Source organism: Etheostoma spectabile, chromosome 9 (genome assembly GCF_008692095.1).
Source record: "Etheostoma spectabile isolate EspeVRDwgs_2016 chromosome 9, UIUC_Espe_1.0, whole genome shotgun sequence".
NCBI lineage: Eukaryota > Metazoa > Chordata > Actinopteri > Perciformes > Percidae > Etheostoma > Etheostoma spectabile.
This window is the reverse complement of record NC_045741.1, coordinates 36490776-36513925: the sequence shown is the minus strand read 5'-3', so window position 1 is coordinate 36513925 and position 23150 is coordinate 36490776. Positions and strand designations below refer to the sequence as shown.

The 23150-nt window shown below is 44.4% G+C and overlaps 1 protein-coding gene across 1 annotated transcript; it reads left to right on the top strand.

Annotated features, from left to right (window-relative positions):
* The first annotated feature begins 383 nt into the window (after window positions 1-383).
* onecut3a (one cut homeobox 3a) lies at window positions 384-20901 on the top strand. Its single transcript, XM_032526410.1, has 2 exons — window positions 384-1735; window positions 16297-20901. Exons 1-2 carry the CDS (start codon window positions 703-705, stop codon window positions 16587-16589), a joined length of 1326 nt encoding a protein of 441 aa, XP_032382301.1. The 5' UTR covers window positions 384-702; the 3' UTR covers window positions 16590-20901.
* The last annotated feature ends 2249 nt before the right edge of the window (window positions 20902-23150 follow it).

Here is a 23150-nt window from a genome sequence, read left to right as displayed (position 1 = left end):
CCTCCGCTTTTCTTATTACACTCATGGCCCGATATGACACATGTCAATTAATATTTAACCTTTAAGAGAGGCATCACGCGTGTTGCTAGCGTGTCAAAGGGTTTTATCAGAGAAAACAAGGCGTGAGTCCTTCTTATCCATCTGAGTGTAAATGTTGCACACACTGCAGAGGATTGCACTTCTGTGTTTTATCTACCCAAGTTTCTAATGCAATCTTTTTCAGGAATTCGAGGTTCAGTGTGCAACATGACAACAACCCATGACATAGGGGCCAGTGACGTCAGGTTGGCCCCAGACAGAGTGCGCGAGTGCGAGGCTACACCACGGGGGCGCGCACATGCGCACAGGCTCCGTCTCATCTCTTAACATGAGCGCGGGCGCGTCAATATACACACAGAGAGCAGAGCAGCGCTTTGGGTATAGTTGAAGGTGCTCTAGAGCGAAAGAAATCCAGGCAGGCGCAGACACCTTCACGCACTGAGCAGAGGTTTGCGGCGCAGTTTGTGAGGCGGCCGGGACCCGATCTTTTAAAACCATGCTGGATTGACTGCAGAGAGGCAACTACAATCAATGGCTTGGCTTTGAAATCGTTCAAAATTTATTGGAAAGGAGTGTGAGATAGAGCGACAGCGAGAGAGGGAGAGAAGCGAGGGAGAGAGCGAGAGAGCGGCGAGAGGGGTGGAAATAAAGATCCTTTCAACGATGGAGCTTACAATGGAAAACATTGGAAATCTGCACGGTGTATCTCACTCCCATCAAACGAGCGACTTAATGAACTCCCCCCACGCGCGCCAGTCGTCGGCGTCGCATCGGAACTTGGTGTCGCACGGACGGTCAGCCATGGTGTCCAGCATGGCCTCGATACTGGAGGGAGCAGGGGACTACCGCACAGACCACGCTTTGTCTGGCCCCCTGCATCCGGCGATGACCATGTCGTGCGACTCCGGGATGAGCCTGAGCAGCACCTACACCACGCTGACGCCGCTGCAGCACCTGCCCCCCATCTCCACCGTCTCGGAGAAATTTCACCATCCACACCCACATGCTCACCATCATCCGGCGCACCAGCGACTCGCAGCCGGGAATGTCAGCGGCAGCTTCACCCTGATGAGGGACGACCGAAGCCTCGCCTCTATGAGCAACCTCTATGGCCACTACCCCAAAGACATGTCCGGCATGGGGCAGCCACTTTCCCCCCTGTCCAACGGTCTCGGGTCTTTGCACAGCTCCCAGCAGACTCTCAGCGCCTATGGACCTGGAGCTCATCTCTCCAACGACAAGATGATCTCCTCGGGGGGCTTCGAGTCCCACATGCTGTCCCGGGGCGAGGAGCACCTGGCCCGGGGTCTCGGGGGCCATGGGGCCGGGCTCATGACATCCTTGAACGGCATACACCATCACAGCCATCCGCACTCTCAGGCAAACGGGTCCATGCTGTCAGACCGAGACAGGCAGACGGTGGTGGGAGGCGGGCAGGGAGGTGGGTCAGGGCAGGTGGAGGAGATAAACACCAAGGAGGTGGCACAACGAATAACAGCAGAGCTCAAACGCTACAGCATCCCCCAGGCCATCTTTGCTCAGAGGATCTTGTGCCGGTCCCAGGGAACTCTGTCCGACCTGCTGCGGAACCCTAAACCGTGGAGTAAACTCAAGTCTGGCCGGGAGACGTTCAGGAGGATGTGGAAGTGGCTCCAGGAGCCCGAGTTCCAGCGGATGTCGGCGCTCAGGCTTGCAGGTGAGTGAGGAGACAGCTCCCAACCTGAGTGATGTGGAGGGATCAATTAGAAGTCAATGTGGCGAGACTGTCAATGGATGCTCAAACAGACATTACTAGAAGTTATTAGTCGATTGTATCGAGTAAAACTTCATCGTGACAGTTGGGGTGTTAAATGTTGGGGGGAATCTATATTTTGATTGATGCTACAATCCATGATAGTACAAGCAGACGCTGTGCAACACTGGTGCTGTTATAAACAAAAGAGGAAGCACCTCTCTAAAGCAGACGAGGTGCAAACCAAGTCTGCAGGGATGTGTATGTTGCTACGCACATAGAGCGGTTTTACGCACAGATACAGCATGGGTACACTTATCCCCCTTACGCTGCCTCACTCTATTTCTCCCTGTCATTCTCTCTCACTCACACACACAACCAACACACAGAAAGAAAGACCAAACAGTAGGATGTGACTGAAAACGTATTACCTCTTGCAGCTATTACTTTAGGGTTTAAAGGTAAATCAAACATACACACAGATATCCCTGCAACTCAAATACTCAGTTTTCATTTGGATTGATTTGTATCTAACAAACTTGATGTAATACTCGGGCACTCCTCTGTCAAATGAGCGCGTCGTCGCAAACAAGGATCGTCTGAGGCCTGGCCAAAGAGTCGGGGGAGCATGACCTCCTGTGGATCAATATTTCAGGTCCAGGCGTCCCCTTTCAGCGTAGCACACTGATAAATGATTTGGATCTGAAAAGACAGAGACACTAACAGACGAGTCTTTCTCTGGCCTGTTGTCTCCTCTGCACTCTGGGATATCTCGCCTCCAAAGTTGCTTCAGTGCTATGCCATTCAGACAGTGAGAATTTGTGACTAATGTAGGTTGTGAAATCATATGTATGGGCTCACTGAGCTATGATAAGAGAAAGGACTGGACATGCCTTCTGTTAAGAGACAAATTGTGACCAACTCTGACTGGTTCATCTCTTTCACCCATCGTTTGGATGTTTATTGCGCAAAGATTATACACTAAACGCTGTGATTTGAACCAACATTCCCGCCCCCATTAAACCCTTTAACACCTACCACCTGATTAACAGGACGTAAATGAAAACGAGAGTCGCAGTGGGGCTGAAACAGAGACGTGAGTGAGAGGTCCCCTCTCATTGATGTTTGTGTAAAGGCCCTGTTTAGACGTTCTGGTCTTCCAAACGTCAATCAGCACTTCTGTGTCGTATTTCAGCGAACAGTTTAATTAAGCAGATATAGTGGCATATTTTAGTTCCAGTCAATGCGCTATTGAAAAGCACTTAATGACATGTAAATTGTTCCTTTGCGCATTTAGTAGGGTTCTGGTAAATAAAGATTTAAACACTCCACAATTGTCTTTTTAAGTGCCACTGCTGTTAAAGCTAATTGGGCTGTAGGGTTTTATATCTTCCACACCCGGCATCAGGCTACCCCCCCCCCCCCCCCCCACCACAATTCAATTGGCATGTTGGAGTGGCACAGTCCTGCGAGAGTGCACACCTGCATATTTGATTGTGGTCGGGCCCAGGGCAGCCCATAGGTGTAAGGCGTGTGCGTGCGTATTTCTACAACAAAATACGCACGCACGTGCTACACTCTTAATTTGATCTGGTGGTAATGAGTGGTGATAGATGGCACTATTTTATTTGAAGTATATTTTTTATACATATCCACAAAATGTTTATTTTTCCGTCTTAAAAGAGCAGCTTTATGTGCGCTTTTTGCCCAATGTATTAATCTGCAATCACAAAAGGTCTCAAAGAAATAGCCAGTTGGGCAAAATGACAAATGACTTGTATGTAAATGCTCGGAGCAACATTTTACTTATTGCATTTAAAATCACCATTATCCTCGATGCGCATGTGGGCTGGGAGTGGGAGTTGGGGGATTTTGTGATGCTGAAAGTGAGGCTGGGCCATACTCGCTCGGCCACATCAATCAATAATTTCAAATTACTATTCCAAATTCATCACAGTCACACAAATCAATGAAGCTGCCCTGCTTAGCTAATGTGAAAATTCCAGTGTCTGTACACCACACACACACACACACACACACACACACCACCACACACACACACAACACACAACACACACACACACACACAAAACGACAATCCACCCCCTGAAACGAAAAGCAGATCAGAGATGCCTGTTTGGGGGGAATGTGTGTCCTTCACGCCCAACATCTCCTAATGCAACGAGGGCAAAAAGCCACAGGCATTCCACCTATTGTGTTCTTCATACGCAGACCCATACACCCACGAAGGCCCAGAAAAAAGCTTTAACCTTTGGATGTCTTTTATTTTTCGAGTATCTCATATCACATGTATTCGTCGACTATATTGTAGGTTTTAAATAAATAGGAAGCGTCATTGTAAAGCTGTACACATGAAAAAGACGAGGGTAAAGTGAGGTTTGGGAGGCATTTAGAGATCGCATTAACGATAAAAAACAATTCGTCTTTGCATCTGTGTTGAATTCCACACTCCATCTCAATGTATTTGGTCGGGTCAATACAGCCCTGATCGATAAGGATAGCCAGTGCATCTATCAATTATCCCGCCTCAGCACTCTCTCCCATTGGTCTCTCCCCCGGAGCAGAGAGGGGGAGGCGGGAGCCGGAAGGGGGGGGGGGGGGGGGGGGGAGGACAGCTGTTAAAAAACGCTCCTGCACACCTTTTTCGTTGTTGTTTGAAATCATGTTCTGTTTGTGTAACTCGTGTGTCTTATGGGGTTTGGGTTATAAGGACATTAGGGTAGTTTTCGCGTATCTCCAGACAGAAATCTTGACGAACACAAAAAATATTCAATTATATCATCGTTTGATGATAAAATTAAATATTTGTTGTGTTTGTGTTGACCGTTGTCTCCTGCTCCTTCGTTCCTTCCATGTGACAGGGATGAGGTGCATGCCAATGCCTCTCTCCCTCGATTAAAAAAAAAGCGCAGTTGCTTTATTACCATTTGAATGGCCGGAGCACGTGCCAGGGTGTGCAGGTCAAGGCCCACGGGCCACGGAGGAAAAACATTGTTGAAAATGAGGGTGGGAGGCCTCTATTCATGTTTCAATGAACTACACGCAGTTTACACGGGCCTAATCCTGGAGCAATCCAACCCCACCCACCCCCCACCCCCCTGCTCGGTAGATATATTTCTATTGAGTTGACCAGTTGCCGGGCTATATTGCAGGGTATGAGCTTCATTTTTGGTCTTTTCAGAAAGAAAGGGTATGAATTAATGCTTTTTTGCTAATGGAATTGATTTCTCTGGATATGTATGTTACCTAATAAAGGCTACAAACTGCTTTTTATTTCCCTACAAATCACTGAGCAGGAAGCACCGTTCATTCCTGCAGGTCGGGTGCTTTCAAGGCGCTGTCCAGAGTGCTGAAATAAACCACACTGAACTGCAGGATATCCTTTCTGTTTTGAGGACAGTTCAAGGTGGTGAAGTGGAGTTTTACCAATACATAGTTAATAGCATTCTTGTAGGCCCTAAACACCATTATTTCATCCAACAGCTTCCACCCATCGATCAATATTACCATCCACATTCGCGTCAATCACACCACCCTCACCCTACTCCCTATACTTTCCAGTCCAGCACGAAGCCTACCGGGGTTTCCATATAAGTCACATAGCTTCCCCCCCCCCACACAGAATATAAACTGGAAGTCGTCTTTATTTTTGGGATGCTCACCAAAATATCCAAAAGCAACGCCAATAGTCCTGAGTGGCGCTTTTTTGGGGGTCATTTAAACCGGGATAATGGGTTTAATTGGATAGGGCATTAAGATGTGATTGATGCGGGTTAATCTAAAACAGGATTTTTTTTTCATGAAGAGATGGCTTGATGTTAGCCTGCGAAATGATCGATTGTTACTTTAATAATTGATGTGTGAGGGGAAGATAGGGGGGATAAACAGTGCAGCTGCGGTTTCAGAGCCTCGTTGTTCGTTAAGCACAGCAACGTGTGCTGTAAGTACAGAGACACGCATTTACAAGCATCGTCTTTGAAATCCTGTGGTGGGAGAGCAACAGTAATTTTCTTGAGGTTATACCTCGAGGCTATTTTGTTTAAATCCCGGGTTCAGTGTAGCGCAGATCAGATGGAATGACATCTCACGCCTTGCATCCTTATATGCAGCCCGGCGATGAGGAGGCTGGCTGCATATTGGTGGAGGGCAAAGTCAATTCATCTAAGTTGACATTTGCATAAATCTTCATCTCGTAGGTTGATATGAATATTCAAAATTGAATGCATCGTGGGAAGTACTGTAGGAATAGAAGGGATGAAGAAAATCACCTACCCTAAAATATGATTATGTATGCTTATCTAGATGACTGCAGCTTCCTGTAAGTTTTTTCCACACATAACAATATCATAGCACCAGCTACTGCCTGCATACGTGTCGCCTCCCTGTTTCTTCTCTCCTCTGTGTATGTGATCGGGATGTAGAGTGCGTCTGCGCCACATTGTTAAGGCCGATCTGGCGAGCCCTGAATCTGTATCGATTTCCATTCCCCGGCCTCTGCTTTCCATCTCTGGAGCTGCGCCATGCAGCCATGCAACCCCCTCCATCTCAACCATGCAACACCATTTCTCCCATTAACAGCTCACCCTTCATAACATACAACAGAATGACTAATACACGGACGCTCTCGCACTGGCCTGCTTCACACCTCGCCTCGTACTCTGGTCAAAACAGTGAAGTGCTGACTTTTAATTGTGTGAGGGTTAGTAGCCCAGCTCCATGTCTGTGATGGAGGCGGATTAGCAGCACCAGACGATTTAAAGTTCACAGTCGTGTAATCTCTTTTCGCTCATTACACATCCCACACACACAGTTCTGACCAAGGCGACCTTATTATTAAAATAATCTAATTTTAATAGAAATCAGATCAACAGAAGCAGGAGTCTGCACTGTCTCCCACATCTTCACCCCCCCAACCCCACAAACACCTCTTTCCAATTTACACTGGGGCGTGCATATAGCAATTATATATGCAGTAGAGGCACGGACTCTGTACAGTCTCAAAGACCGTCTCTTCTATTTTAGATGATCAATTCCTACGCTACTCCGTCGCCCCCTCGCCAAACCGGATCGATAGGAGAGAATGACCTTTAAATCAAATTGCTGGCAGAGTCGACTGAATGCACGCGGCTAGCATCATAGGGTTAATGGCACCGCGTGCGCCCATCCCCCCTTTTTCTCAGGCAAATATACAAAGGGCCCAAACCTAAGACACTCATAATTAAATCTCCAAATTTCGTCCTTGCTTTCTGGAGTCACATGTAGGGTAAACACGGTGTTGGTCTGTGCGCGAAGATGAAGATACAAATCTGTGGCTTTTGACCCGCCACAATCTGCAGTGGTTTACATAAGAGCCAAAGCAAGGGACGGTTCCAAAGAGCAGGCTGTTGTGCAATTAAAAATGTTGACCAGAGCACATCAGCATTGTGTCGACTGAACTCAGCGCGTTTGTTATGTAACGCCGGGATGCCCCAAAACTGCTCCGCGCGTGCGGCGCGCCGGCACCGTCTTTCATGCAGTTTTCCCAGTTACAAAAAGGTCAACAGAGTTCGTATAGAGGTACAATTTCCCACTTAATCTAACCTGTTTTATCTACACACTAGCCTGATGACCCCACCTTCTTCCCCTCCGATTACTTACTGAGCAAACAACTGTGATTGTGTGAATTTGCTGATGTAACGTGTCAGATGTCGCTGCTCCCACAGAGAGGAGTCTGGTACTTCATATCAAGAGCTTTGGGAAATAAGTAACGGATTACGCCGTGTTGGTCCAGCGCGCGCTGTAGTGAGGCAGTGGTGTGTCCGCACACTTTATCTGACTCCCTGACAGGCCATCGGTTATTAAAGGCCCCATAATGGCTTGTTTAATGCGCAGCTTAAGAACACAAGGCAAGAACATTGTCCATGCAATTAAAGACAAGTGAAGGCACACACTGTGTCCGAATTGAACAACGGTTTCTAAAAGAGCAAGAAGTCATTTAATCTATTATTAGGTGTTAAAAGAGGCAGGTTGTTCCACTTATTTCTTGCGGGGATTCACATGTTTTAATTTGGAAAACAAAAGAAATGGGAATGTTTTGGGGTGAAAAGGAAGAATGCATAGCTTATGTGTTCCTTGTAGCCTATCTAATAAAATCGTCGGTTGAACTGTTTCAGTCGTTGAAAGACAAATAAGATTTTGAGAGCCAATGCATGATTAAATGAGATGTTGAAACGGGCATTTTTGCAGTCTGTAAATTATCAAAAATAATCGTTTAGTCTCTTTTTAGATTGAATGAGTCAGTGTGTAAAAATAAAAAACTTCAGGTTAAGACGGAAATGTGTTTTCCTGCTGGTGAGAGCCAGCAGACGGTTTGCACGGAACCTCTTGTAAGTCTTACAGGGTCGATCTGAACAAAACCGCAAACACACACAGACGCGCACGCGCACACACAGCTTATCGTACCCACAGATGCAACCCGAAACTCCGGTTGGGCAACCCCATAAAGATCAACAAAGGAACAAAACAACTGTGAAATCAATTGATGAAAGAATCGATGTCGGCGCATATAGGCTAGCCTTTATTCTATTAAATATAACGAACAGGCTTCGGCTTGTTCTGAATTAATAATTTGACTGAGCCGATATGAAAACGCTGACTTTTGTTTCTTCAGTTAGCTTTTCATGGTTTCTGAAAGGTGTGTGTGTACGCGCGCATGTGTGTGTGTGCGTTTGTGTTGATTGCAACATTTTTTCTTTTTACAGACCAAAATGTAATACAGATGAACAGACTACAGCCTTCATAATGTGTAGACTAAATATAAAAACTCTAAAATTATTATTATTTAGCCTACATTCTAATGCTTGTTTTTCCTACTATCATTATTTTACCACATCCGTTTTCATTATTGGTTGGAATTGTTATACACAGAATTAATTATTTAAAAAATATTTGGGAGTGCTGAAATAAATAGGCGGAATTTTTAGAGGAAGTAGACACTTTTAAACAAATTTAATTTTCAAAAAAGCAACATATTAAGGTTTGGGAAAATAAATCTTATATAGGCTAATAAACCCTAATAAATAATGAACCCAGAGAATAAAGTGCTACACACTTTATTTATTTATCTAATATACATTATCTAATATAGCCTACTTTGTTTAGCATTGTGGGGAAATTTATAAATGCAATTAGGTCACCGCAATAATGGTTGGTGTAGAAATATTTCAGTTTACTCTGTCTTCACGTGATTGAGTGAGAAGTGTATTGAATTGAATCTCGAAAATTCCTGCGTATTGAAAAGCTGTCTGTCTCTCCGTGGAGAGTAAACAGTATCATCTGACTGCAGATCAGTTTGCTGATTCTCATGCGAGTAATAAGAAATGGACAGAAGAGTGACAGCTGCCATTTGGAGAATAAAAACATATTTCGATAAATCCTGTGATGTAACTTTTCTAAATATAAATATGTACAACGCGACATTAGTGGTGTACATATAGACTAGACGGCAGACTTTAACCCTAATTAAACAGAGAGGCATACTCACAAGAAAAAAAAAAGCCCCATTAGGCCTTGTTCAGGCTTGTTTTCTTCCTCACATCTGTTTTCTTTGTGTTTCACTATAAATAAGCCTCCGACAGATTTACGCAGCTTTAAAAGGCGTGTAAACTCTCTATACAGCAAATGAAAAGGAGCGTAAAGAGAGTTTAAGTCCCGGCACAAGGTTTCCCATCCGCATGGAGCCCCAGACGTGCGGGTCTATTGACCGGCCACAGAGCCTCTCCACCCGGCGCTCACCCACACCACATCCAAAAGAGACCCCTCGGCATGGCACTGCATTGTAATTCATTGTTTATGGGGTTAACCCATTTTTATTTTTTGAACACTGGATCCAAATTTCACAATCAGGATTCAATTCAAGCATAATTCGTCTAAATTCCTCAACGTAGAGAAGCCGCTAATGCATTCGTAAATTGCACACACACACACACACACACACACACACACACACACACACACACACACACACACACACACACACACACACACACACACACACTTGTTGTTTGTGGGAAATAAAACCGTAGCAGGCCTGCCAGTCTCTACAAAATAAAGCGTCATGATCATTACCACCATCACGCATAACTGGTCAAAGCAATTATGAATTAAATCAATGATAATCGCAGATACGAGTATCACTCTAACAATGGAGGCACTCATACAAATAAATGACACATGCGGACCAAGGCTGCTATTAAACTGGCAAAAAATAATAATAGTAATGCAGGTGAAAAATTCAGTCATACGGTTTCTCTCAATCATGCGCTTAAATGGCTGAGTGCATTTAATTATCTGAAACCTCATAAGGAGCGTGATCATCGCAGGCAGCAGCCTGTACTGATTATTGAATTTGTTCTTATAGGTTTTACCACTGGGTTGCTAATAACACGTTGGTGTGAAAACAGAGCTGAATAAAATTATATTTCTCAGATGCATTTTGTGCATCTCAAACTGACGGACAACATAAAATATTCAGCATGTATTATCAAATCAGCCCAGGGCATGCATGGCTGTGACAGATGATAGAGCAAATATAAGAGGTAAAAGTAAAATGTTGCAGGCGTGCAGGCAGCTGAGTGACTGAGGTGGGATGTGGGCGAAGGTGTAACTGAGTGCAGGTTGAGTGTTATTGAAAAGCTGGAGAAGGAATGCCTCGCAGCTGAGTCGCTGGAGAATACAAACAAACAAATTGTGCCGCTTTATCAGTATATTAACACCAATTCTCACTCATTACATTAAGGGGTATTGAGCTGGAAGTGTTTTGGCCTGGAGAGAGAGAGAGAGAGAGAGAGAGAGAAGAGAGAGAGAGAGAGAGAGAGAGAGAGCTTGGCATTGCCCCTGCAGCACATGAGGAATGAAATAAATGCCATCGTACACAGAGAGGGCCGTGCTGGTAGACATCAATCTTTAAGGCAACAGCCCATGCGAAACAGCACAGACGTTACTTAATAAGTAGACTAAAGCCTAAACATCAAATTGCCCAATCATGCTTCTTATATTCCGGAGTAGAGTGCAACTACAAGCAAACTGGTCCTGCATAGGTTATTAGTGAGGACAGGATTGAATTCCAACATTAAACGGGATGCAGAGTGTGTGTGTGTGTGTGTGTGTGTGTGTGTGTGTGTGTATAAACATGCTTAATGGTAAATTAATTAAATCAGCAGATGTTGATCTCGTGTGCTTATACGTGGATCGCTAAAGGGTTGCAAGATTGGAGGTTGCATGGAACCATAAAACACTATAGGCATAATATTAGGCCGTTTGACTTTCTCATTATAAGCAGGAAGGGCAGTGGTGATCAATAAATGATTAATGCTGAAGATGGACTCACATCTGCAGGGACAGAGGAGGCCTGAGACAGATGTGGACACGCGGTATAAACATATGCAGGCAGAACAGGTGATGATCGTTTACTCATCTTCCTCTCCAGCCCATCTCGGATTTTAGTCCACAAAGAAAGCTGATCATCACGCTTCCTTCCTTCCTTCCTTCTTGGTGTATTTTCGTGTCTCCACCCCTTCATGAATCTCCTCTCCGGGCCCACTCCCCTCCTCCGAGGCATAATTAATTGGACGAACTGAATTTCACACACGAATTATTCACGAATCTATCGATCCATATTGAACACCCAGGGCCTTTCTCTTAACCTCGCTTGGTTTGTCGTGAAGCAAAGAATATTAATGTCATCAGTGGAAAAGAAATGGGCCTAAGTCATAGCCATTTCCATCCGAGCAGAAAGGAGTTAGTAGAAAAAAAAATCACTCATTAAGGAATTTGAGAGTTTAAGAGAAAAGACTGTGTGACCCTCGAGTCGATGCAAAAGGCCCTTGAATTAACATTCATGGGTATAAACGGAGATCCTGCATTATATTCATGGCATATAATATAACAATATTGTAGTAGGCCTGACTAAAACGTAGAACTAAACATGCATGTAACATTGAAACCCAGGTCTTTGTGAATCAGACTTTGTGTGTTTGTGAGGAGCCTGAGGGATCCATTCAAAGTAGGTCAGCTCCCGTTCACAGCTCCAGATAGCAGTAATAGAAATCACATTTCTCTGTGCCAGTGTAGCAGCAGGGTGTACACCTCAGAAAACACTCAACACCAAACCAGGATTTCTGCTCTTGTCCGGCTGCTCTTTGTGCATGAGTTTATGTCCGCCCCTCTGCTCGGTGCCTACTGTAGCTCTAAAAGCTGCAATGATCGATTTTTTTTTTCTTTTCTACGCCGAGCTTGGTTCAGTAATCAGGGCCCCCTTCCTCACCGATCGATCGATATTGATTACTAAATCCAGCGCCTGTAGCAAAGGCAGCGCACTATGGCGCCCCGTGCAGCCTGGGCCACGGCGAGAGCGACACCTGCCGACCGGCAAGCGGCATCAAGCAAGCGCTCTGCGAGGTGGCAGGACGTGACTCGGCGGCAGAAAGGGATGGAGGGAGAAGCTGGGACTGTTTCATCTGGTTGTTGAGACACATTAACAGAGAGACGCCCCTCCAATGGCTCACTTATTATGTGCTTCTTTCACACTGAAACACCAGATTTGTGTCTCTTTAATCGTAACCTCTGGGGATTTAAAGAGAATTAAGTCCTGAACGTTATAAACAAAAATACTGACCAAGTAGTAAGTGTCCAAAGCATTTACCCCCAGATTTAATGGCTTCTTTAAACTGTCCATTAATAGTTTTTGAAAGAATACCCTTTGTTATTAAATAGATCCATGCTGATTTACTGCCTGAAAAAGACATTTTAGACTATTCATGACACGTAAATGCACAGTGGAAAGTATAGAATACGGAAATTAAGCTCATTTGATGCATTGTCATTACAAGACAATAAGTGTATTTATGATAAGAAAACACCCCAAATCGAACACATTTTCAGGTATGTGGCGAAAGAGAGAGAGAGAGTGTGTGTTTGTGTTTGTGTGTGTGTGTGTGTGTGTGTGTGTGTGTGTGTGTGTGTGTGTGTGTGTGTGTGTGTGTGTGTGTGTGTGTGTGTGTGTGTGTGAATACACGCATACCTGTGCAAGGCAATCACACATCTGGACAAATCACAGAGGGAAAATGCCTGCAATGTAGGGAATTTGAAGGTATTCAGACCAACAGGAAGCTGCATAAAATAAATGGAACATCATAGTGGACTTAAATATTGGGATAGTAAGTAAGTCCCAAGATAAAAAAAAAAACTTTATTGTATACTCATACACAATTTGTAATCAAGTTATATCTATTATGTATTATTTATACAAGTATTCACAAAGATGTAACTGTAAATAAATTAAAAAAAACTCAAAATATGTAAAATATTTTTACCTTTCAGGTGGTATCGGCTCCAGCCCTCCCGTGACCCTGAATAGGATAAGCAGATACATATAATTACTGGATAGATGGATTTTCACCTTTTACAACAATCACAGTTCACTCTGTGTTCAGTGATGTTGAAGTCTGGTGTCTGTGGAGGCGAAGCAGTGCACATCAGCACTGCTCCTCTGTGGTCTTCAAACAGACTTCACTGCATGTTTAGGCTCATTGTCCTGCTGGGAAACGAATCCTCTTCCACACAAGTTGTAGCCAGAGGGGATGGCACGTCTTTGCTGAGTAGAAGTGGTAGATCCACCTCGGCCTGTAGAGAGCTTATGCAGCGCAGGTCCCTACATGTGGAACAAGCTGAGCCTCCTCACATGTGGACATTTCTAAAACCGTGTTTGCAAACATAAAAAACAAGAATTTTCTACAGTCACAGTAAAAATCACAGTAGATAGACTGGCTTTGTTTTTTGAAGAAATGGTATTAAAAGCACATTTCAACCATTTTAGTTTTACTACCTAAAGCAATGCGTTTGTTGCTAAGCAGGTTTGGGTTCATGGATGCAGATGTTCTGTTTTCGTCAGCTTAATATATTGGTTACCAGTTAAACTAGAGTGTGTATTAGTTTTACTTTGGAGTATCGCAGTATAAACTTTCCATTAAACAGCAGTTCGGTGCTGGGATGGATTTTCACCACTGAGGAAAACTATGTGACCTCAGAGGCTTTCATTTCTTAATAATTTAATCTCTTCTGACACTGGCAAGGTTAATTGGAAAACACGATTGAACACATTATATTGGCTGCATTATGCGTTTGTGTGTGTGTGTGTGTGTGTGTGTGTGTGTGTATATTATCTAGTCAGTGTCTGGTTTATTAGTAGTGTGATGATCAAAACAATTCACACTATATATTTAAGGAGCATACATTTGATTAACCTTACCTTCCCTTTGAATACTAATGGTAAATGTGAAAAATAAAACTAATTATACACATTTCTTCGTGGTGGACTCAGACCAGAATGTATTTTCAAAGATGATGATGATGTCATATTAATGAATAACAAATACATATACAGAATTTTCTAATAAAACCATCATATTAGTCAGCTTGTAAACGCTTCTCCCTGAAAATGTTGGATAATAGCTTGCTTGTTTGGTTCGTGTTACTTGAAGACATGCATGTTCAGGGTTATAAAGTCCTTAAAGTTATTATCGTGTAGTGAAAGCAGGCATTATCAGTGTCCACGATTCCTTAACTAAATCTTTGTGACACCTCGCAGCTTTAATGGCCTGTCCTGCTCATCCTGATGAATCTACTGAGACTTAACTCACTGAGACAATGTGAATATTTCAGCTCAACTCCAAATGATAAAATTACTCCAGCCTTCTCCTCTTCCTCATAAATACCCTTAACCCGATAATAAATCAAAGATATATGACGACATACATTCTGTATGTACTAGCATACATTAAGATAAATTTGTGTGTGGCGTATTAGCATGTGTGATGTATACAGCTTCAATGTTGATGTGAAATATGAATATGATGGATGGGCTCGTATGCAGGTTAGACATCTGTAGTAAACAGATTGGACTGCAATGGCTGATCAATGGGCTCTGTTCCACTGTAATTAGACACACAGCGCCACTGCTTGGCTCCAGCCACTTCAGCATAATCACAGTTTCCCCCCCAAACACACACATACACACTTGTACACTGGTGCGCGCACACATACACACATGGAGAGAAAAAAATCCTTAAATGCATCGAGACACACACACACACACACAGCATGAAAGTAAGACATTATTGAAGGCGAGTATGAAAGTATCAAACAATACCAATGGCAGCAGGTGGAGACCACACAGAGATGGCATCTTTCTCTCTTTCTCTGTCCAATTTGCTCACATTTTATTGAGACAGTAGGGAAGCTGAGAGGGACATACAGTCCGTTCTGGCAGGATTCGATCCTCAGTCAGCAGGGGAACATGTGGCTGCAGCGCTGGTGCCTTAACTGTATGGTGCACACAGACATACACACAGACACACACACACACACACACACACAATCTCTGGGCGCCGTTTCTGCCTTTTTACCCTACACCTGTCTGCTTCTTTCCACCCGTCTCCTACGAATACTTTGAGTTACAACACACTTACCCACAATGCAACATTCTATTAACTATTACATTCTGTGTTCGCTGCCTACAACCCGCCACCCCCCCTTCCAAATGTGAGAGAGTACACTCGGTGTGTTTTCTTTTGAAAATTTCTCTGAGTATGGGAAGGGGCTCATAGCAGCCGGTACATGCACCTCTCGAGTGTTTGTGTTTGGGGAGGGGGGGTGGGGGGGTTATAAATACCCTCTCAGAGCTCAATAGAGTGGGCTCCAGTGGGCTCTGTTTGAAGTAGCAGACTGTAGACCTGCTGGGGGGATTCTGACCTCAGTCCCTATAGAGAACCCCCCAATTCCTACAGCAAAGTCGGTCAATATCTCTCTTTCTCCTTCACTCGTTGCCCCTCCCTCCTCTTCTCAGCTCCTCTCTTTGGCTCACACACACACATACACACACACACACACTTTGTCTTACTCCTCCACCTTTTCTGTTCTTTTCTCTCCAACCTTTTCTTTGCCTGTGTCTGCCCCTCCTCTATCTCTCATTTCCCCACACACACTTGCACACAACACTGCTTACTTTTGTGCAACAGTCACTCAGTCCCCCATTGCGACTCAAACTGCATTAATATTGAATCAAACAGCAGTGTCTCCAGCTAGCAGGCAACAGCCAGTACCAATCCCCCCCCCCCACCCCCTCCTCACCCCATCTTTCTCTCACCGCAGGCTGGCTCCCTGTCTGCACTCTGCAGGATGGAAGGAATATTCCCACTGGGCAGGAGGCATGGATTAGCTTTAAATCAACTTTAATACGGCAATAGAGATGGAGCTGTAGAATCTCTACTGGTGTATAAACTAGTTTTTATGAGTTTAAGTATTGGCTTATGATACATTTAGTTACTTAACTTCCCTCCACCTTCTGTGTTTGCCATCTGTTCATGAAAATAATCACTTTTGTATATTTACCTTGATTTGTGTTCTCTTTCCCCTCTTTGCCTCCCACTCTTATCCCCATCCCTCCCACCGCTGCCATCCACACCAAGCCTGCAAGCGCAAAGAACAGGAGCAACACAAGGACCGCAACACGACGCCCAAGAAACAGCGTCTGGTCTTCACTGACCTGCAGCGGCGCACACTCATCGCCATCTTCAAGGAGAACAAGCGTCCATCCAAGGAAATGCAGATCACCATCTCCCAGCAGCTCGGCCTGGAGCTCAGCACCGTCAGCAACTTTTTTATGAATGCGCGCCGCCGCTGCGTGGACCGCTGGCACGATGACCATGGTGCCAGCCCCGGGCAGCCGGGCACATCTGCCACCACCTTCTCCAAGGCCTGAGAGGAGGAGAGGACCTTCAGAGGGCCGGGGAACTGGTTGGAACAACAGGCAACATGGAAAATTGGCTGTGAAACCTGTCTATAACAACCCTACCTGGCCTGGGCCGTCTGAATGTGTCCTCTGCCCCAAAAATCCTTTGTGCCATGCAATCATCTTTTTTGTCAGTCAGGATTTCAAGCTCTCACCTGAAACAAGCATAATCTAAAAGGTGAATTGTGAAGTCAGGTCCACTCTGCATTACTCACATAAGGACAATCATTGATTCTGTCTTTTTTGAAAGAATTTTCTTAAGGCATCTGACAAAGTAAAGAGACACCAAAGATTTGATGTTTTTGTTGGACGGTATCAGACATATTGCCAGCCTCCTTCCACCACCCAAGTAGCCACTGACTTACATTTTTCTTCCAACTCACCTCCTTTGTGTCTGCCTCTTTAGCCTCTCTCTCATCCCCTCTACGCCGGCACACGCAAGCAACAAGGGCGAAAGAACGGCAATAAATCTGACAACAGAACAGCACATAGCCTTATTATCCAAGCCGCATCCTGCTCACACAAGGCCGTCATAAAGAAAACAACGCAGCCTATGAAAAAAACAACAAGGCTTTCCAATTCTCCGCCTCTACCTCCCCCCTCCTCCTGTAGTCTCCTTCATTCCTCGACCAAAGGTATTCCCTGGTGGCCAGCCATTTCAGAGAGCAGCTCAGCCTGATCATACAGCAAACTAATGAATTGAAAAATGAATCAATGCAGACAGACAGAGCAGGGCCTTGACCCCTCCTGAAGGTGAAACTCAAGATGCTCGGCAGTAGATACTCAGGTCTTCCAGGCCCAGGTCTATATTTTTTGCACAGATGTTGGAGGCCTGTAGGGAGACGTGTCATTGTTACTCTTGCCTGAGCCTAGAGTCTGTGTTTCTCTGACCAACAGGAGAGGCGGGTGAGATGTCTGGACATGCTCTTTGTTCTGCTGGGAGCTTTTCCTCTGATCAATAACTGAAAACCAAGCGACAACAACACGCTCGGGCATCCAGCCAACTACATTACAGCTGCATATGAAAAGCAGAATGTAAGAGGAGCACATGGAACCCACTGGAGATGGGGACACAAAGGCCTCATAATAACAGCAGCAGCAGCAGCAGCAGCAGCAGCAGCACACCTCTCCCTCCCAGGTCCTGCCTGTGCTGGCAGAGCAACAGTGCCCCCTGCTGTCGATAGCAGAGACCTGTATCTAGCAGAGCAATGGTGCTCAGAGTGGAGGAGAGGGAGCGAAGAGCCACTAGATGCTGAGGAGAAGTCATGGCACAACACATTCAGGCCCTCACAGCTCTTTGAAGGCAGATCAATAGCTAACCATTATCCTATTGTTGTTCCTCATCCAACCAGCACCGGTGAGGCCGAAAGAGGGGGATGGCTAAACTAAATGCTGAAAATGCAGGGATTTAGCAAAGACAGGGATTTATTTAGCCAATCCAAATCTTCAAGAATCCACAAAATATAAGTGCAGAAATTACACAAATACGGGATAAAAAAAGTACAACAGAGTAAAAAGTAACAGAAAGGCTTCCCGAGACAGACACATGTGAGGTGTTGTGGAGTTTTAATTTATATTATTTTGGAAGGCTTCATATTTTCTCAAATCATTCTTCCATTCTTCCATCCCATCTGTTTGCAAAAATATACTCTCAACAGATGTGATTCAAACCGACTCTCCTGGTTATTCCCACACAAGGGTTATCAGTAGCTAACCCAAAGCTAACCACCACACTCAGCTGTCAAAATGCTACAATAATTAGTGCCAATGCTTACTGCCTTAATGCGAATCAGAGAATATGGTACTAGGGTTCACACACAGCTACAGTGCGCCCCACTGATGATGGGCGGTGTGTGCCATAGCAGCCAACAATCAGCTTTTATCTGAATTAAAATATACTTTTTTAGTAAAAAAATGAAAAAAAATAATCAGATTTTAAGGCATACAATAACCAAACCTCAAATGACAAAGATACCACACATACACTATGTGTTTCAAATACAAAAGAAAATGTCTCCAACACATAACTGGACACATTTTTGAAGCAGAAGAAAAATCTCTCATTCTATCTTTGGTTCTCTACCTCCTCTGTCCCTCTAACCCCCCTCTCTTTCTCTCTATATTGATGCGGGTATTTAATTAGTACCATAGACACAAAGTTTCTATTTCTTGTTACTATTGTGCTCTGTTGTGCATAAGTAAGGCACCTTGTTGATAAATCAAAAACAAAAAGGAAGGACTTTTTAAAAAGGAAAAGAAGAGGGACGCAAGGATCGAGGCCAATAAAGGACTTCTTTTTTTTTTGCATTCTATGTGAATATAGACTCGGAAGAGACATTTACCATGACAAAGAGGAGTAAAAGAAAAACAGGGAGCTGCTGAAGAGAAGAATAAATGATGGACGCTCTCTCTCTTTTGGCATTTTAATGTCAGAACTGTGGTACCCTCAGCCTCCTTTAAGCTGAGCCCAAAGACTGGGGTAAAATGGAGGGGGACAAAACAAGACCTCCAAATGTCCTGGCTGATTAAGTGTGTTTTATTAGAAGGCGGGCGGGGGTATGCTCGGGACTCAATTGTTATCTGTATGGTCTTAAGATGCAACTGTAGCATTTCTAACAATGTAGTCAGATTAGCGGTGCAGATTAGATAAGAGATGGTGCTTGTAGAGGAGATGATTGAGAGGTACTGACTAACTTCACGTTGCTCTAAGCAGTGAGTTTACGTCGCCAGAAGGATGATGAGCTAACATCGATTTGTGGTATACAGTTCAGTGAGCATAGGTGAATAGCTAGATTCAGCTCTAGATGTTAGGCTGACAAAATGACATTTGTTTGTAGTGAGAACCAATGTGGCTACCTCACTAAGCTGAGTGGTTTGTGAAACCGCCACTAATACCAAAGATACTGCAGCCTACCGGTCCCAAACTGCCTAGGGGGACACAAACCAAAAAACAAACAAAAGAAGCCCCCCCCCCCCTCTTTGCTCAAAACTGTCAGACACACTGATTTCTCACACACAAAACAGCGCAGTCAGACTGCATAGGGCCACATAGGAGGAGGTGGCTGCCTTGCAGATAGAGTTGAGTGCCTTTTCCCTTCAACCACGGGTGGGACTGCACTGGACGGACACACACCACACACACACACACACACACACACACACACACACACACACACACACACACAAGACAACACACCCATAATTGGATGGACAGAAGGGGGGGGGGGCAGAAGAGAGGGACACAGAGTGGGGGCTGTGTCAGCATTTTCTTGCATATTGACTTTCCATCTTGATACACTAGAATACAAGCACTTTATCATGTAGAAAGTCTATAAAACATTTTCTATACACTATTTATTTGCAACAAAATTATATGTTACTCCTTAATCTGTCAGAGTCTTTGTTACTGTATCGTTCTAGTAGCTCACAGCCTTTATGTTGTTTTTTTCTTTCTGTGCCCGGTGTCCTTAGACTCTCAGCCACTTTACCTCTCTCGCATCAGAGATATTTTTGTGTAACAGAGAAAGAGGGGGTAACAACGGCAGAGGCTCTAAGCGCTCGCAGGGCTGTAGTTGTTAAATGTTGCCACTTGTTGTCTCTCTATCTCTCCACTGCGTGCAAGCACAGAGGCTGCACTAGAAAAGTGTGGAAGGCTCACTGACAGTTTCTAGAAAAATTCTCTCCTCCCTCCACCTTGTCTGTCCAATCGACCTCTCCCCCTGGCTAGTGCTAAGACCCGGTAGGCGTGTGTTGACAATTAATTCTGAAATACCTCAAAAACCTTTCATGTAAACTTTATGTAATTTAGACTGAAAATAATACTGCTAATGATAACAATGATTATGAAACTATGATACTATGATAGTTAGTTTTGGAACTTGTGACTTGAAGCTTTATACTGTTAAATTCCTTTTATTTGTTTGCTCATTTTTCTCGTACGTTCTCGTTTGTTTTTGCTACGGCATGTACTTACTGTTTTCATAAAGGAAAAGACATTGTGAATGTTTCTGTGAAGGGTTACATGAGAAAAGAAGAGACAGAAGAGAAGGCATAGAGAGCGAGAGGGGCAAGAACTACTCACTTCAGATGTTTAGTGTAAAGCTCTGTTCAAGGCGGGTTTAAAAGGGAAATAACAACAAAAAGAAAAAGAATGACAAAAATATGATTTGGGCTGAATTCTTAACCAAAAATTTGATGTTAAACCAAAGGAGTTATAACCTTTTACCCATTGTGAGCTTTCTTCTGCCTTTAAGTTGTCTTTTCTCTGGAAAAAAAAAAACAATTTCACAGTTACTTTTGAAGGTTCTTGGGTGTGTTCAAGTGCTCCTGATGTTCTTAGAATATTAAAAACCAGCCCCTTCTATTGAAAAGAAGGTGCGCTTTTTTCTTTTGTGCATGGATATTGTATAACTGTATAGAAACCAACAGAAAATGACCTGTGATTTTGTGGGGAGAGGAGGAGGATGGAAAGATTTGGGAGTGGGGGGAGAAGGGGTGGGGGATATTTTGGTTATCAAAACAACAAAAAAGGGAGGGAGGATTTGGGTTTTAGGTGTTGGAGGGGTCCTTGTTTTTAGAATTTCCATCACTGTTGGATTCACTGGTTGTGTGCATGTGTTGTTGCAACCCTTCCCTTTTCCCCATGTTTCTTTGATGTATATAAATCCAGACAGTAGGGGGCAGTGTGTGCTGGGGGAGGTCAAACTCCTCTCCTCCCAATCAATAGCATTCAAACTTCATTCCTCAGCTTGTGGTCCTCACTCGGGTCCTGAAATGTGTGTCTTGCTTTTCCAAAGACGGGCTGTTTACTTGGAGTTAATCAGAGGGACACACACAGGCCCGAGCGGCCTTGAATATACCTGTATGTCTGTCTACATGCTTTTCTTCAATATGTGAATGTGTGTTCATTTGTACCTATGTGGAAGACAAAGTATTTCTTTTTTATGTTCCTTTACTATGGGTTGCAATATTTGTCATGCGAAAATTTGAAAACCATTTCTTATTGACTGACCGACCAACCAACCGCAGTACCATTTGGCAACTGATAATCCAACCCCGAAATGCCGTCAGCATTTACTGTCAAACAGCATTTGTGGGCATCATTTCACTGTGGGATCAAATGTTGCCAATGGGACTGATGTAGACACCCCCAGTCACACTGTGCTCTCCCTCTTCTGTTACCTGTTAATCAATCAGAACCAAGTGTCTTTGTGATGGTAGAAGACAATCAGTTTCAAAACAAGAAAAAAAGGTAGAGAGAGGGCAGGCCAGTGGGGAGGAGGAAGGGGAGGACGGAAGAACAAAATCAAGGGAAAAGAGGCTCTCAGAATTGTGACGAGCTGTAGTGCCCGACTGCCAAACGACTGCCCCATCACCCCTTCACTCTCCAAAACATTCGTCTTCCATCCCATCAGTGTTCAAGCTCGACATGATCCCCAAAAACAACACTCATTTTAAATTCACTCGCTCCTCATCCCCTGTCACCTTTCACCCTCCTGCACCCCTACTGCCACAATGTAGTGCACTGCAGGAGTAGAGAACAAGAGCTTAGTGCAAAGACCATATTTCCCATCACCCACCACAATTTCTTGCTAATCTAATGATGATGTAACCAGCCGCGAGGAATAAAAATGGCTCCGGTTGGTGGCTTTTGCACAGAGAACTATGCAAACACCTGACCCCCCCAATCTTAATCGTTGCTGCTGGGTCAGAGTGTACAACCCTATCCCCCCCTTCCTCCCATCAACATTACAACACTCTCGCTCACACTTTGACCTCCATAACCTTTTCCCCATCCCCGCCCCCTTCTCTCCTGAGCCCAGAATGGCTGGAGAATCCCCAGTCCCTCAGTATACAGTTGAGAGTGGCTGGGGAGAGGAGAGCCCTACAGCGCCCCATGTTTCACCCGACTGATGTCATACAGCTTTACATGAATGCCCCAAACTGCCATTGACATCAAAATGGAGTCCATGTGGATGTTTGCAAGTTGACCTTCCCCGCTCACGGCTCCATTGCTCTACAATGTTCGACTGTCTTTGTCCCCAGTGCCAAGGAAGGGCCACAATCAATGCAAAGACACTTACATTGTACTTACCTAAGTTTACAAAGTCGTCTGGAGACGGTGGCTTATATTGCACTCGGACAGACAGACACACAAACAGACACAGGCACATGCTGGAGAGGGTGAGTCTGCCTTTAGAGAGTGTTTGCGGAAACCAAAGATGAAATCAGAGGTATGACAATCTGGCTACCAAACCTAGAAGACAATGTTCGGCTCTCTGGGCTGCTCTACGGGTCCTATGATAAACCGGCCATGTGGACATTCCTCCTATTGCACTTAAAACACACACTTACATACATATATACATACGTAAACATGCCATGGTGTAAAACCACAAACACACACACACTTCCACCCGCACCGAAACAAGGGATAAACCCACTCACGACATCTGGTCAGAAAGCCTCTTTTCCCTCCTCCCACTGCAGAAGCCGGAGAGCCTGTGGAGGACTTTTAGTTTCACTCTTGTT

Coding starts and splice junctions, on each gene's coding strand:
- onecut3a (XM_032526410.1), top strand. CDS start 703: ATGGAGCTTACAATGGAAAACATTGGAAATCTGCACGGTGTATCTCAC. Junction 1,736..16,296: donor GTCGGCGCTCAGGCTTGCAG/GTGAGTGAGGAG, acceptor ATCCACACCAAG/CCTGCAAGCGCAAAGAACAG.